At 39.8% G+C, this 17,518-nt stretch overlaps 1 protein-coding gene across 1 annotated transcript in view; it reads right to left on the bottom strand.

The window, feature by feature from the left end:
• LOC136855320 (venom carboxylesterase-6-like) overlaps positions 1–16,944 on the bottom strand; it is a 17,102-nt gene extending 158 nt beyond the window's left edge. The window contains 13 exon segments of the mRNA XM_067132226.1: positions 1–91; positions 3,992–4,130; positions 4,277–4,421; positions 4,424–4,459; positions 4,926–5,076; positions 5,771–5,943; positions 7,001–7,151; positions 7,514–7,707; positions 9,069–9,254; positions 10,141–10,306; positions 10,968–11,132; positions 11,699–11,900; positions 16,808–16,944. The exon segment at positions 1–91 is cut by the window's left edge and continues 158 nt beyond it. Coding sequence (XP_066988327.1) covers positions 1–91; positions 3,992–4,130; positions 4,277–4,421; positions 4,424–4,459; positions 4,926–5,076; positions 5,771–5,943; positions 7,001–7,151; positions 7,514–7,707; positions 9,069–9,254; positions 10,141–10,306; positions 10,968–11,132; positions 11,699–11,899 — 1,798 coding nt within the window. The 5' untranslated portion in view covers position 11,900; positions 16,808–16,944.
• Between the last annotated feature and the right edge of the window lie 574 nt (positions 16,945–17,518).

The raw sequence follows: 17,518 nt of genomic DNA, 5'->3' as shown, positions 1-17,518 counted from the left end.
TCCTTCCATCACCGAGGCCGTCTTCCGTGATGAGGCTTGGGTTTAAAATAACGTTTGTGGTCGTTGGTACTGACAGAAGGAATTTTCTCGTCTGGAATGGAAGATAAGAGACGAAACTTCAGTGGAAATAAAGAGTAAAAAGAGCGTGGAAATACATAAAAAAGAGAGAGAGGGAAGCTTCAGAAAAAATACGGAGGAAAAAGAATGGAAAATATATATATATATGCATAAATATATGTATATGTAAATAAATACGGCAAACGCTTTTGAAGGAAAAATTAAATAAAACAATTGGTTGCTGGCCTTTCGACTCACGGTCCTTTACTGCTGTAAAGGACCGTGTGTCGAAACCTAACAACAATCCGATTATTTCATTTCTTTCGTGGCATTGATTATACATTCATCGCGTTCCGTATCTTCATGAATCAGTTGGAAGCTATATGTTCAGTATGTCTGCTAAGTTTCTGCTAAAAGTTATGAGTCGCTGCAAGAAGGAAAAGGTTAGCTTTCAGTATAAGCCAGTAAAGAATTAATCTAAATCCTGCTTAACTTACTTGGCCTCGTATGTGATACTTTTAATATGGTATGGATAGAATTTCCAGGGATTATAAGATATTGGCTCATTTTCATACTTCCAAGACTAAATTTCCCACCTTTCTATATTTTTTTAACGACGATTTTACATCCCCAATAATATTTGAGAACTAATCAATCGAATTTATCAGGATAATATCGGTATTTCGGGTTAAAAGTTAATATTAGTCTGCATTGGATACGTCAGCCAAAGGAAACTTTGCTGTTGTTATTGTCGAGGTCCATCACTCGAGAAACATGCTATGCGCCATTTTTGTACGATCTGGGTTGAGTATCAGTTAGTTTCAAATCCCGACAATCGTTATATCTGGTGATATGACCTTACGTTTTCGTTTTATCAAAACTAATTCAATATAAACTATGCCTATGTAACAATTTTTTGAAAAAGTTAGTTTTTTATACTTTTAAAATGTCAACGTATGTATATTTGTTTTGCTTCAGTTCACCCATTTATGCACTAAACTGTGTTTTATTATTTTTGTATGGAATCAAATCCCAACTCTATTGTTTGTACTGTGGCCCTATGTTGTTTTGCAATGTTGTGTGGTAACAAATAATTGTTGTTTTTCCCAAAAAACTTACAAAATTTTCCAAAAGTATTGTCACATAGTTAATAAACATCAATAAACATTAGTAAATATGTCGTGCAGTATGTTAATACTAAGCCTAATGAACCTGTCAATAATCATGAATGATGAAGATAATGATTATTGTAAAACATGCAGTATGGTAATAATAATAATAATCCGAGCAAACATGTGAATAATGATTAATGATGGAGATACGTGTGATTAATGAATAAAAATAATCATCAATCATCTTCTTCTCACCTTGGTCCCGTTTCTGTGAAAAGGAATAAAAATTGATAATGGCAAAATATAGCTGTACTCACCAAAAACCTGAGTTTGCCGAGTAATCAGTTGAATTAAATCCATTAACAGGTAAATGTCATCAACTTTGGGGGAGGGGGAGGGGAAGGATGCGGGCAGGGGGGAAGTTGACAATGTTAAAATGACTACGTCACAATTTTATAGGGACATTGCACGGTCTGCTGAAAGTCAGTGGCGACACAGACCCAATCGTCGTAACTGAATATGGCAGTCTTCATATAGCACTGGATGCCACAGATATTTTTGCACCATATCGTTAAAGGTGGGTGTCATCCGTTCCAGTCATCCTCCCACCAACAAGTACTATCGGGAGCCGATAACAGGTGTTGCAGCCACTCACAGGGCGAATGCTGATCTTATAATGGCGACTGAAAATCTTGTTGTAATGTTTTAATTTCACTTAGGCTGGCTGGCATCCATCTGCTCGAAGTATTTTTTGTACAGTGTCCCTGACGCAGAGGTTAGGCTCCAAATATTACCGGATCGAGGTGTGTTTACGGGTGGGGTGGCTGGAACAACATGGCAGACGCTGTATTTGTTCATGAACAGTCTTAGAACAGCCTCTGTTACTTTCATCGTGGTGGGTTCGTTCCCCTCATATCCCTTCCTGTTAGGCCTATTCCTCCCTCGCACAGATCTGTAGCGGCTGGAACAACATGGTAGAAGCTGTATTTGTTCATGAATACGCTCTAAAAACAGCCGTGTTATTTTCCTGTTGTGGTTTATACCCCTCAGATCCTTTATCATTAAGCCTATCCTTCCCTCATTTAATTTATACATAGCAACCTGAGTCCACATAGCGGTTGTTGCATGAACGGAAAGGCAGCTTTGCAGATTAATTCCTTGCCCATGAAGGTAGCAGAGTAGCACTGTGTCCACTTCTTCCTTTCTTTGGACTCTCTCGGTTCCTCTTGATAGGTTCCCTGCTAATATTTCTTTGGAGGTATGAATGACGAGTATGATCACACTACGCCTAATCGCCTCATTCACCACTTTGGAAAAACACAGATAGGAAAGGCAATATCCCCTTACATACGGGGGTGATAGTGGCACAAGGGAATGGATCATCACGTTCTGTTTATGATTCGTCACTGTCGCCATAATTCGTAATAATAATGAGATACGTTTTTCTTCTTTTTTGTTACACTATTTGCCTTCCCTTCAATTTTCCTTCACTATAGGATAATATCACTTCTTACTTTTTACTCTCACCTATTATGATAAAATCACTAAGATATATTACCGGAATAAGCTCACAAGCATCGCAATTACCATCATCAGGAAACATCATCCAAACTCCACCTTTGCCATAGAATCATAGAAGCCACAGACACACAGAAAGTCTTCATTTTTTGCTTTTTTTCACACTTTCCGGGAACGCCCCGGCCACATCACACACTTCCATGGAATCTACGATGTTTAAACTCATTATAGCGGTAATATTACCGCTCAGTATTTAATAACAACGCAGATACGAGCGATAAAATTGTTAAATGAATCTTCCACGCACCGATTGAAATGTCACTCAACAATAACTAACGCGCTGATTGGCTGGCTGACGGCTTCGCGGGTAGCAAGGCTAGTAATGTTTCTCGAGTAATGAGGACTCCTTATAACGGCTCTCCAGAAAATGAGTAAAAATGATTCTCGATGACAAAAATTCCTCATCATGACTCTCCGAAAACACGATGAGCACTGAGCAGTCGCTCGTGTTAAGCGAATTACGCTTTGCATTACAACAGATTTTCGATCAACACAGAGGCAGCGCGTAGCAATATATCCTTCATGCTACATTTTACCCGAATATTTGAGAAAAATGGATTCCTGTTCTAATCCTAACTTCCTTGGAAGTGGCGCCTAACACGTATCTCGAGTGATGGATTCATTGTAAAAGTAGCCCCTAAGTCACCTTAAAATCTGTTTAAATGAGAAGAAAAGGGAGCTGGCGTTGAATTCTGACTAGGCCTCACCGTTCGCTAAGCTTTCAGTTGACGCCAGGCTTCTGTGGGCCTAGGTTTTTGAAAAACCTTTACTGATAAAGGGAAGTTGATCTTAACTGTTAATGTCTGTTTTATGCTTTCCAAGTGAAGTTAAATGGAGTAGAAAGAAGACCAGTAAATCTATACTGAAGTTAAGGAAACTAATAGTGATGAAAATTCTTTGTTAAAACGACCATTATTGATAATACTCGCCAGGTTATTAATGTTATAGATATATAGATAGACAGATTGATAGATAGATAGATAGACTGACAGACATACATATAAATAAATACATTAACATAACTTTGGTATTACAGACAAGAGAGAAATAGGTTTTACTGTGAAAAGGCAAGGATTAACTCGTATAAGCAAATATATAGAAAGAGTATCATATGCTTGAATATATAGGCCTATATAAGTAAAATTCAAAAAAAAAAGGAATTTATGGTAACCTTATTTTGACCTTTTTATATCTCTTGACATATTTCACGACAATTACGTTTATTGAAATAATAATATACTTACGTCTTTCCTGGAGTCACTTTTCATGGAGGGCGTGGCCGAAATCTCGAGGTACCGGAAGTCATCTTCGTCGGCGGCAGCATCCCACCGGAAGCCCAAGGAATCGTCCGGGGTGGGATTCCTGCAGGAGTGAGGATGAGTTCTTTATTCCCAAATGCTAAAAGGACTGTATATAGTATGCATATATTATATGTATATATAATATATATATATATATATATATATATATATATATATATATATATATATATATATATATATATATATATTTTATATAAACACAAAAACAAACGACGACCGGCGAGGTCGCATACCCGTAATAGGCGAAAATTCGTCCACGTGGTGATCATGACGTTCCTGACGAAGAGGTCCTCCGCAGTCGACAAGTCCAGGGGCCTATCGGCTGGCTGGTCGGGGGGCGTCAGGAGAGGGGCCTCGAAATAGGTAGCAAGTCGTCGGCGTGAGGAACCCCTTACGAGGAAGGACGGGGGAGAAATGAACGAATTGGCAACTCGAGGTGAGGAGAAGGAAGAGAAATGAACGAATTGGCAACTCGAGGTAAGGAAGCGTCTTTAACATAATTATAAACCTTTGTTTTAGACGTTAAAGACAGATGCATAATTATTCATAGATCATTATATAGAATAAAAATAAATAGAAGTGCATTTACATAGATACATCACAGAGAGAGAGAGTTCAGTGTCATTGTAATAATTTTAACCTTATGTGCAAAAATGCTAATGAACACATTATTATTTCCATAATAATTCCCTCTGCACTATAAATAGCAGTTACAACGACCATAATATGTACAAAGCCACAAATAATAACTGCTCTTGTACTGTAAATACCAGTTCAAATAACAGCAGTTGCGTCAACAGTGTAGAAACTCTGCCTAACTGCTGTTAGACCGAGCGCCAATCACGTTCGTACTTACAGTGCCTACCAATCTTGATGCCGGGGATGTCCCCGAACGACATCTGACCTCGGTGAGCCATTTCGTATCTGTAGGTGGACACGCCCTCCTCTCGGGCGTGGTGTGAGGTCACGAGGTCGTGGTGCAAGTTGAAGAACATGTCGCCCATCATCTGAAGATGTAGATGTCATGTTAACTGATGTTATGGATGCCTAGATCGGGCGGGATCGTTCAGTAGGGATGGTCGGTGCTACTTTGTATTGTGATCTAGTTTAGTTACTAAACGTGGCGGAAGCTCCTTGGGACGCCGTATTTAGTACTAGCCCCTCGGGGATCAAAGTATTTTATAAACCCATTTCTGTATTGTGTGCTCGACAAATTATATTAATAAATGATAGCTTGTGATCTGCGCGTCACCTACTCCGAGGTAGTAAAGAGTACTAAACATGGCGAAGCTCCTTAAGGCCGCCGTGTTTGATACTAACCCCTCGAGGATCAAAAATAATCATATAAACCCATTTCTATATTATTTGGTCGACAAATTACATTAATAAACGATATCTTCGTGCGGCCGCCTACTTTACATTCACCATACGGTGTTTAGTACTAGCACTTCGGAGTAGGTGACGCTTAGATAACAAGCCAAAGGATCACCGAATGTTCTTCATCATTAAATTTTCTGTGAAATATCAAGAAAGATCTTCATTTGTTTGAATGTATGGAAAGGATTTTTTATGGACATTTAAATATAATAATAATAATATCTGTTATTCATCAGTCCCTGATATATAGATCGTATTTTTTTTTATAATTCATAACTCACAATTGAAAATATTCACAGAACACAAAAACTAAACGAATACTACCTGGGTGAATTCCTCTGCGTAGGGCGGGCCAAAGTTAGACCCTCCCAAATAGTAATTGTAAATCTGTTTTGCGGAACTCAGCTCATTCTCACTCAGCGAAAAACTTAAGGGGCCAACAGTGCTGAATTTTGCTCTTAGTTCGTCTATAAGATGCCTCTGGGTGTTGTACATGGCTGAAAAAAAAATTAATAAATAAATAAATAAAAAAATGGGCCTAAATTTCCTCTGCGCAATCGAGTTTTCTGTACAGCCGCTACAGCGTATAATCAAGGCCACCGAAAACAGACCTATCTATCGGTGATCTCGGTATAATGCTGTATGAACAGCGGCCCTTGAAACTAACCACGGCCTGGTGGAGGCCTGTCCTATATCGTTGCCAGAGGCACGATTATGGCTAACTTTAAGCTTAAATCACATGAAAACTATTGAGACTAGAGTGCTGCAATTTGGTGTGTTTGATGACTGGAGGGTGGATGGTCAACATGCAATTTTCAGCCCTCTAAACTTCAGTAATTTTAAGATCTGAGGAGCAGACAGATATATATATATATATATATATATATATATATATATATATATATATATTATATATATATATATATATATAATACACGTATTGCCATAAAAACAAGAACGCTAACTTCTAATAGGCTGATACAAAAGATTAGAAGAGGGAAATTGAGAGAGAGAGAGAGAGAGAGAGAGAGAGAGAGAGAGAGTAGGAAAATGCAATCTAGCATTCAAGACGTATCATTACAGCGCTTTTCTTAGAAAAATGAAATAAAAAAAGAAAAAATTCTAGACTAAAAGTAAAAAAAAAAATTACTGACACGAGAAGCAGAAAGAGCTAGACCTACTCATCAGCGAAGAGAGAGAGAGAGAGAGAGAGAGTAGGAAAATGCAACCTAGACTCAAAGGCGAATCATTACAGAGCTTTTCCTAGAAAAATTAAAGCAAAAAAAAAAAAACAATCTAGCCTAAAAAAATGAAATTACTGACACGGGAAGCAGAAATAGCTAGACCTACTCATCAGTGAAGAGAGAGAGAGAGAGAGAGAAGAGAGGTAGGAAAATGCAACCTAGACTCAAAGACGAATCATTACAGCGCTTTTCCTAGAAAAATTAAAGCAAAAAAAAAAAAAAGAACATTCTAGACTGAGAATAAAAAAGAAAGATTACTGACACGAGAATCAGAAAAAGCTAGACTTATAATTCATCAGGAAATTCTTACGCTGTGTGAGACAAGCTCCTTCGTTGGCGGTGATCCCCGACATGAGGTTGACTTTGTTGTATCGTCCTTCCTTCATGAGCTTCGCTGGGTGGTCCGGGATATAATCCCCGTCCACTCTCGGCGCGGCCATGATGGGCACGATGAACCATTCCTGTGGGTAGGTGTCATATACAGCTGTATATATGTGTATAGATGTATATATATTTACATATATTATATATATACATATATATGTATATATATACCTCTCTCTCTCTCTCTCGCTCTATATATATATATATAGAGAGAATATTAACAACACTTCATGCATAAGTAAGCAAAAATAAAACTTAATTTAACCACTCAGTCTTGAAGAACTGAGAACCACCACTAAAACTCTGGCGGCAAGAGAAGCAATACTCACTCGTCAAAGGCGGAAGAAATCTCACCCGCAAGCAAACAAACCTTACACTAAAAAAAAATCGTTCTCCACAAACAAAACATCAAACAAAAAACCAATGAGGTTGCGCTAACAAGCAAATCTTGAGATAAGATGTTGATCTTGCGGGCGTCGGCGTTCTGCATGCATGCGAGAAACGCTTGGCTCCCTCGGTCTAGGCTGCAGCCGACGAACGATCCGACCTTGGCCGCCCATTCCTTGTGGTCGGAGTTCGTGGCCCATGGAGCGATGGCCGATCCCGACTGCATGATGACTCCGGTGAATAGACCTCAAGGAGATAAGGAATAATGTATATGAGATAAATAAAGGCAATGACATGAAGGAAAGTGAAACAACTGTCTGCTAAGTAAATGACAGTAAGTCCCAAGGACTAGTTACCACCCCGTTGTTTCACTGTCCTTGGTGGCTTTTGCCTTTATTTATATATTCGTCACGTTCCATTTCTTCGTGATTCAGTTGTACATATATAAGGTAACATTTTGGGAGAGAGAGAGAGAGAGAGAGAGAGAGAGAGAGAGAGAGATGGTGCCAGTCTAGGTCAGTATGCCTTCAACAGATTAAAGAAAATCAATTAACTTGTCTTCTAAACCTGAAAAAATCACAATGCCACAAACATATTACTCCCCAGTACATCAATCAATAAAAAAAAAAACCTGATTACCCACTCAGCATCAGCACTCACACCCTTTGCATGTTGCAACGGCAATCTAGCAACGAAACAAGCCGCAAATTCTCCTCAACAACAGCCTGGAGCGGAGGAAACACGCTCCTTGCTCCAGACATGCATGTTTTTCGTGATTGACGCTTCCACGACGTACGATAAAATAGGAAAGTTCCGCTGGAAGATCAACCAAGGCTCGCGTGGGACACTGAACTATAATAGACTTATATATCTAAGGAATTAGTCTGCGACGAGATATAAACCTTGGTATTTGAGCGTGTGCTTGCACTCATTATCATTGTGATTATTGCTTTGGGGGGTACAGTTAAATAAGGAGATTGTAGAGGCTTCGGTGAGTGAATGGCCGCGCTCTGTCACCTTCGTTTCTTGCTGGTTGGGTGATAACAAGCGGTCCGTGAGGCTTTATCCGTCATTTTTCTACTTGATCGGTATTTGCTCCTTTTGACTGAAGTTTGCAACGCGCCTGATAGTACTAAATGATGGATATTCTTGCACTCTAATTGAGATTGACCAATGGCGCAATCGAGTTTTCTGTGCGTCGTATAATCAAGGCCACCGAAAATAAATCTATCTTTCGGTGGTCTCTGTATAATGCTGTATGAGCCATGGACATGCCAAACTACGGGCCCAGTGGTGAGCCTGGCCTATATCGTTGCCAAAGCACGATTATGGCTAACTTTAACTTTAAATAAAAATAAAAACTACAGAGGCTAGAGCTGCAATTTGGTATGTTTGATGACTGGAGGTGGATAATCAACACACCAATTTGACCCTCTAGCCTCAATAATTTTAAGATCTGAGGCGGACAGAAAAAGTGCGGACGGACCAATAAAGCCAGCACAACAGTTCTTTTAGAGAAAACTTAAAAAAAAAAGAATAGAATGAAACTGAATAGACAAGACTTGGAAACCAGTCAATAAACAGACACGTATATCAAGAGGAATTACCTTTGGCTTTGGGCGTAAGCATCTGGTAGTGGACGGAAGCACCGCCGGCGCTTTCCCCGAAGATTGTGACCCTCTTGGGATCCCCTCCGAAGTTGTGGATGTTCCTTTGCACCCACTGGAGGGCTGCAGTCTGGTCTTTTAGGCCGAAGTTCCCGGGGATCACTGAGTCTTCCGTCGACAGGAAGCCTTTGAAATTGAAAATGAATAACATGGGGTTTCTTGTACTTCTTTAATTATTTAATTGCGAAAATAACAAGGGTTGAAGGTTCTAGGAAAAAGAGTCAGAAGTTATGTTGAATTGAATATAGAATTTAGACCAAATTGACAGTAAAAGGTTTGAAAGGTGTAACAGGAGGAAAACCTCAAAGCAGTTGCACTATGAAACAATCTTTAGGAGATGGTTAAGGAAAGTACGATGGAAGAAAGAAAATATGAACGGAGGTACAGTAAAAGGAACGAAAGGGGTTGCAGCTAGGGGCCGAAGGGACGCTGCAAAGAAACTTAAGTAATACGTACAGTGCTCCTCTGCACGCGAGGATTATGCTTTATAAGCAAAACCTTGAAAAAAAAAAACTTATATACCTTTAGACTTACCTTTGGTTTGGTCTTAACTGAATTAAAATCAAAATCACTGATACAAATGTTACCATAGAACTGCGTTTCCTGAAATTCCCAATCAACATTAAAAGTAAAAAAATGCCAGAAGTTTCTTCGGCGCAATCAGACCCCTCTGTACAGCCAATACAGCGTATAATCAAGGCCACCGAAAATAGATGTGTTTTTCGGTGGTCTCGATATAATGCTTTATGAGCCACGGCCCATGAAACTTGAACCAAAGCCCGGTGTTGGCCTGTCCTATATCGTTGCCAGAGGCACGATTATGGCTAACTTTAACCTTAAATAAAATAAAAACTACTCAGGCTACAGGGCTGCAATTTGTTATGTTTGATGACTGGAGGGTGGATGATCAACATACCAATTTGCAGCCCTCTAGCCTCAGTAGTTTCCAAGATCTGAGGGCTGACAGACAAAACCGGCCCAATAGTTCTGTTACAGAAAACTCAAATCTTACCTAAGAATCCCAACCTGTACTGAATGACCACAAGAACAATGTCCTTATTGAGCAGCACGTGAGGCAAATATTCCTCGGCGGCGCCTCCGAAGTATCCTCCGCCGTGAATGAACACCATCACCGGAAGGGCGCTGCCCCTTTTTGTCGAGGCAACTGCTGCGGCAGCCTGCGAAGGGCAAGATGAAATTGAGTTTTTCTCAAGACGTAGTCTACGACATGATAGAAAACAGTCAAGCAAACGCGATGAATAATCAAAGAAAACTGGTCTAAAATAACATATAACGATGAGAGAGAGAGAGAGAGAGAGAGAGAGAGAGAGAGAGAGAGAGAGAGCTCTAAAGCACTGCTGTAGAAATGAACGTACTTGAATCGCTGACCTTGTCAGATACCGAAGATAATGCTCATCTAACTATTTATTTATAGAATGTATGATGCAGTAGGTCTAGAGAGCTGGAGCTTCAAGACAAACCAAAAAGGACATAAATAACAGTGACAGAGTTTGTTTGCACCAAGTGATAACGATAACATTGACTGAAGAAAGGAATAGTGAGGTCAAATCTTTCGAATACTTACTACCAACGATAATCAGCGCAAGTTCTCTAGAATTGAACTGAATTGAATTGACTAGAGAATTTAGGCCAAAGGCCAAGTGCTTTGACCTATGAGGACATAGAATGTGAAAGGAGGTATAGTAAAAGGAACGAAAGGGGTTTCAGCTAGTTGCCTAAGGAAGGCACGCTGCATAGTACCATAAGTAATGCCTACAGTGCGCCCCTTTCTTGTGCATTTTATATAAAATCCTCAGAAAAATTTAATTTTTGACGTACCTTCGGCATGAACACATTCAGATATAGACAATCCTCCTTCCCGGGCATCTGTTCGGCGGGTATTTTGACCCCAAAGACCATGATCCCGAAGGGTAAGTTGACGCATGGCGAGGGCATCGTAGACCCATCTCGGATACCCGACCAGCCTCTGCTCGCTACCGGGTCCTGGTGTAGGATTATAGAATTTAGGCGATGGGAACTATGAGGTCATTCAGCGCTGGAAGGGGTACTGACAGTAAGAAGGTTTGAAAGTTGTGACAGGAGGAAAACCTCAAAGCAGTTGCGCTATGAAACAATTGTTAGAGAGGGTGGAAAGTCAGATGGAAGTGAATATGAATGGAGGTAGAGTAAAAGGAATGGAAAGAGGTTGCAGCTAGGGGCAGAAGTGACGCTTCAAAGAATCTAAAGTCATACCTACAGTGCGCCGCGTGAGTAGCACTAACGGCGTTACCCCCCTACGGGGATGATAGTCTTATAACTCTAATAACTGAGGTTCTTAATAATGAATATCGTTATAATCATTATCCTTTTAGTCATTATTATTATTATTATTATTATTATCAATATATTAAAACTTTAAAGAAAACAAGACCAGAGAAAAATAAAAAATTGACAAAGGATGCTTTTACGAACTGCACTTTACTGCACCTACAAATGAGCGTAGGTTCCATAGCTTCAAGAGATTAAAACCAGAACCTCACAAAAACCAAAATGAGAAATAAAAACAGAACCTTGAACCTGAGGTCGCCCACGGGAGGCTCGGCGAATGGGATGCCGTAATAAGAGTAGAAGAGTTTGCCCTCGGTCGCCTCTTCCGCGACCCCAGACACTCGGCCTCCTTCGGTCGAGATGACAGGGGCTTCGTCATCCCTAGCCGAAGCGCTGCACAGAAGCACGCTGATGGCGATGCTTGTCCAGATGGACAAAGTCATTCTGAAAAGCGAAAACTATGTTCTTGACAAGGACATAAGAATTTAGGTGTTATGGTACTAGGCGCCTAACGGCAAAGTCATTCTGAACAGCCAAGACTGTTCTTCACAAGGACATAAGAATTTAGGTGTTATGGTACTATTCGCTCTAGGACAAAGTCATTCTGAAAAGCGAAAACCACTTTGTTCGCAAGGATATAAAAATTAAGGTGTTATGGTACTACCGCATTCGCTTTAACAGAAAACACAGAAACTGTGGTTGTAATGTTGATAGACATGGTATGGCTTAAACTATTTTTTTCCTTAGCTTAAAATCAAAAGAAATCTATTTTTCCCGTCAAAATTACATAAAAATGGCAGCCGCACTAGGCCTATTTAGAGGTCCAAATCTTGAAAAGTCCTGCAACCATATTCTGGTCCGCCCCCGGCAACAGTTTGAGCAAAAGGTCTTCGTTTGTCTTTTCCGATGTTTGGCAACCATTTAAACTTCCCGTTTATCACCCTAATCATCATGCTGCTGGTGTATCATCTTCGCATAAAAAAAAAAAACTGAGCGCCATGTAAGCTCAAATCAGCTCCTCGTCACAGCAGGAGCTCGTCAAGCGTAGCAGCAGCACCTGACGTCATCGGAACTGCTTCTGAGTTTTTGCGCCGATGTGAATGAGAACTTGCCCGGTCAAATATCCCTTCCTACTAACGTCACTGGTTCTGCCACTTAGCAAGCATAGATTTGCGCTGACGTCATCGTTACCAAACGGGACATGGTCTTTAATGGTGACTAAACAGAAATCGTTAGCGTTCGACATCTTTCCTCAGTTACGAGTGTTTTGTTTTTCTATGGGAGACGAAAGAGAAGAAGTATGGGCCTATACATTTCCGTACCATTGGCTGTATATAATAACATTCACGTGAATTTTTGCAGTTACATTTTAACATACTGTCACAATTATGCTAAAAACAGACCACGTGTGAAGTACTGTACTGTAAATAACGTACCTTTTACAATGTATCGCTGTATATATATAAGCTTAATTTATTGTTAGTTATCGTTTTATGCTGTAAATTTTCAAATTTGCATTTTGTTATTTTGCAATATGTAAAAAGCACACCCATTTCATCTCTTTTATGCTTTTTTTTTTTTAAAGACAGGCATTTTGTTCTGTTGAATCTTGCTTGGCAAGTACGTTTCTTGTTGCCTTTTAACTTGTTCTGCAAGAAGTCATGTTCATTACAGATACAAGTAATAATTCAAAAGGAAGCGTGCATTCCTGACTTACAACTAGCAACGCCATTCTCTTGAACAGCATCGCTTTCATCCCAAAACAGGATCGAAACCAGACTCGGAAATGAAAAGCACAAACTATGAGCTATAACGCCACTACTAATGCGCTGACCAAGTGGGCTCACTTGGTGCACTGTAGGCTTAACTTAAGGTTGTTTGCAGCGTCCCTTCGGCTCTTAGCCTTTTCCTTTATCTTCACTCCCTCTTCCTTTCTTCAATCTTGCTGTCCAGCACCTCTAGCAGATCAATTTAGATCCTTATTATACTTCATCTCCTTTATTTTCAGGCTTTCTTGATCTTGTTGTCAACCACCTCAGCGCCCTCTGTTCACTGTCTGAAGCGCTGAATGGCTAAAAATTCCCCAGTTCTTGGCTTTACGGCCTCAATTTCACAAATCAGTCAGTCGTAATCTGTGCGTGATCATTACTTTCTTACTACAAACTGTGGGTAATTTCCTGAATTTGTTATTGGTCTAGGAAAATGGCCAATTATTATCCTCAGAAGCTCTAGTTCACCATAGCAACTGCTTCTGCATGCGAAAGCAGCTTCAAAACCAATTAATTATTCAGGTTTTCTGTCCCATCAGTTTCCTCTTAGAATTTGGCAATGGAAGGAACCTTCCTCCCCTGTGATTTGAACAAAGGATGAAATTACGAGAAGCTTAGATGTTTCATTTTTCATTGACGCAAGAAAGAAGGCTGTAATCCTAGCCTTAAGTCACCTCCCACCTTATTGTATAACATTTTCTCTTATTACTAAAAATATCAACGGATGGACGAAGCTACGATACTATTCCTTCGAACACAAATTACATAAGAAACGGACGAATTGTAACGATAATATCCGGTCAGTGATTATCACAATCAAATGGTGTTTCTGTGATACAGAAGGGTACTGCAGTTCATTTTTGTTTTCTATTTCGGTAACGTTTTCAGGAAAAGTAGATTAGCGATTAGAATGCAACACGAGAGTTAAAAAAAAAAAAAAAAACCCTGATAAGTGAACAACTGATTGTACTGTTTATCCACTTCATACTCGCAAGTGAACTTACTAAAAATACCGGTCTCCACAGATACCCATCAACAACAAGATAAGATAAAGGGCAAATTTTCAGTACTACAGGAATAAAAGGCATGTCACATACACTCTGTATTTTGTAATAGACATTAAAGTTTGTAATTGCACCATTTGCTGAAACAAGAGTCAACCCTAAACCAAAACAAAGTAAAAAAAAAATTGCGCCTAAGTTTCTTCTGCACAGCGTGTAATGCTGTATGAAACTCTTAGTCACGGTCCGTGAACCTCTCAGCCACGGCCCATGAAACTTTCAGCCACGGCACCTATAGCGGTGCCAGATGCACGATCATGGCTAACTCTAACCTTAAATAAAATCAAAACTAGTGAGGCTAGAGGGCTGCAGTTTGGTAATTTTGATGACTGGAGGGTGGATGATCAACATACCAATTTGCAGCCTTCTAGCCTCTGTAGTTTCTGAGATATGATGGCGGACAGAAAAAGCGCGAACGGACAGACAAAGCCGGCACGATAGTTTTCTTTTACAGAAACCAAAAAAGACAGTTATTAGGCAACTGGTAATAATCGGGTAGTCTTGAAAATGACAGATACAATTAATAATAAAAAACATAACTTGTTATATGATCTCAGTATACAAATTGGTCTTCAATAACAATTTTTAATAAAATCTCTGAAAATTCTAGAATGAAATTTATTACTGTAAAGAAGTCACAAGCATTTTAGGAAAACAATTTACTTACAAGATTTTTTATTAGTTTTCTGCAAAAGAACCTATTGAGATGGCTTTGTCTATCCATCCGCACTTTTTCTGTCCGCCCTCTGATCTCAACAACTACTGAGGCTAGAGGGCTGCAAATTGGTATGTTGATCATCCACCCTCCAATCATCAAACATACTAAATTGCAGCCCTCTAGCTTCAGTTGTTTTTATTTTATTTAAGGTTAAAGTTAGCCATGACCGTACGTATGGCACGGCTGCTACAGATACCAACAACACTGGCCGCCACCGGGCCGTGGCTGAAAGATTCACGGGCCGCGGCTGAGAGTTCCACACAGCATTACACGCTGTACAGAAAACACTTTTTCAATGTTGGGTATTCCATTCTCAAGCAGAGTCCCACACCAGTTTATGCCAAACTGTTGATTACCTTGAATTCAAATCTTTGCATGACAAGACTCAAAAAAAATAGATGAAAAAAATTAAATTGAGGCTTTGATATCTTCAAGGCGTACCGTTTCTCAGAATCAGCGCTGAAAAAAATGATATTTGTCAAAGGAGCAAGTGCTAGTCTAAAAAGATATTCAATTCAAAAGACTCCATTATTGCCGCTGAGGCTGGAATAATAGGAAAAGACTGTTCTAACTTAAATTTCCAGACTTATCTTATTTTTATTTCGCAGCTGAAAAACTAAAACAAAAAAAAAAAACTATGAAAACTTACTTTGGTAGACTATCAGAGATCTATCAGTTTGCAATGAACATTATTATAATTAAAGCAAGCGTATTTGATACTTAGATTCCATCAGGGTATTAAATATAAGCTATATATCAGTCTAACGTTCATGTAAGCCTAATCACAAGACACTTGAGACAATTTTAAATGTACTGAGATGTTTGAATACTCAATCACTTTGAATACAATTACTGACTTGTATCGAACATCCCCTACATTAAAACAATCCCTGCTTTGATGTAATTATATATTATGATCTGAATAGGGACACGAAATAAGAATAAATAATGCCTCCTCTATTACAGGGTTCAAAGTTTTCCCTTTATCCGGGTTACCGAAGTTGCAACAACCCAGACCCGGTTGAGGGTGACAGCAGCTGTAGGCTAAAGAAGCCTGTTTTTTTTCTTCTTCTTCTTCTTCTTTTGTTTACTTGGGATACCTTCGCTTTTGGTTCTTGAATTTCGACTCTTTCTATATACAGTAGTGCTTTTGTTTAGTCTTCCTTCTTGGGAGAAACATAGTTCTTGCTTTCCTCACTTATGATATAGTACTTTTATTTAGTCTCCTTTCTAGGGAGAAACCACCGTCTTGTTTCCCTCACGTACGATATAGCTCTTTTATTTAGTTTCCTTTCTAGGGAGAAACCACCGTCTTGTTTTCCTCACGTACGATATAGTACTTTTGTTTAGTTTCCTTTCTAGGGAGAAACACAGTTCAGCTCCTTTCTAGGGAGAAACCACAGCCTTGCTTTCCTCACTTATGATATAGTACTTTTGTTTAGTCTCCTTTCTAGGGAGAAACCACAGCTCTAGCTTTCCTCACGTATGATATAGTACTTTTGTTTAGTCTCTGTTATAGGGAGAAACTACAGTTCTAGCTTTCCTCACGTACGATACAGTACTTTTGTTTAGCCTCCTTTCTAGGGAGAAACAGTTCTGGCATTCCTCACGTAGATATAGTACTTTTATTTAGTTTCCTTTCTAGGGAGAAACACAGTTCAGCTCCTTTCTAGGGAGAAACAACAGCCTTGCTTTCCTCTCTCGTCAGCGGATGAATTTCCAAGAATTACTCTGAATACCACATTAGGCTAAGCATATTCTTAACCAAACTGTATACATAAACACACACACTCCTGTACTTACTTCCCGGAGTACACTCAGTCGAATATATCCACTCGACGGGTCGAGTTTCCGAATGGGGGTTAGTTCGGCCTCGCAACTGACACTATGATACATGCGAACTGCTTGTATACTCACGAGTGTCGCTTCTTATCTCCGACCGACACACTTTACTCCTCCCCCCGGCTTCCTGCCTACCTCCTCTCCTCTCTCTCTCTCTCTCTCTCTCTCTCTCTCTCTCTCTCTCTCTCTCTCTCTCTCTCCATAGAGAAGTAACCGATAGCGCGTTAAGGAGCAGCCTGGTCATTCGAATATTACATTCAACCCTCTCTCTCTCTCTCTCTCTCTCTCTCTCAATAGAGAAGTAGCAGCCTGCTGGTTGGGATATTGCATTCAACCCTCCCTCCCTCTCTTTCTCTCTCTCTCTCTCTCTCTCTCAATAGAGAAGTAGCTCTGGTTGGGATATTGCATCTCTCTCTCTCCATAGAGAAGTAACAGCTAGTGCGTCAAGGAGCAGCCTGCTGGTTCGAATATTAGTACTATTCAATGCGATATCTTGATTCCTTATATAGCCTCGGATAATGAACAAATAAGCCAGCGTCCCATGACCGATCGCGGTGTGAAGACAACGCTCCCAGGCATTGCCTTACCTCCTAAAGCGCGCTGTCACCGTGATAAACACATTTTCCTTCTCTTTGTAAACAGAAAAATGGTTCCCCGTCGGCAATCACCGAG

Source organism: Macrobrachium rosenbergii, chromosome 31 (assembly GCF_040412425.1).
Source record: "Macrobrachium rosenbergii isolate ZJJX-2024 chromosome 31, ASM4041242v1, whole genome shotgun sequence".
Classification (NCBI taxonomy): domain Eukaryota; kingdom Metazoa; phylum Arthropoda; class Malacostraca; order Decapoda; family Palaemonidae; genus Macrobrachium; species Macrobrachium rosenbergii.
The sequence above is the reverse complement of the archived record's forward strand: the minus strand, read 5'-3'. Positions and strand labels throughout refer to the sequence as shown.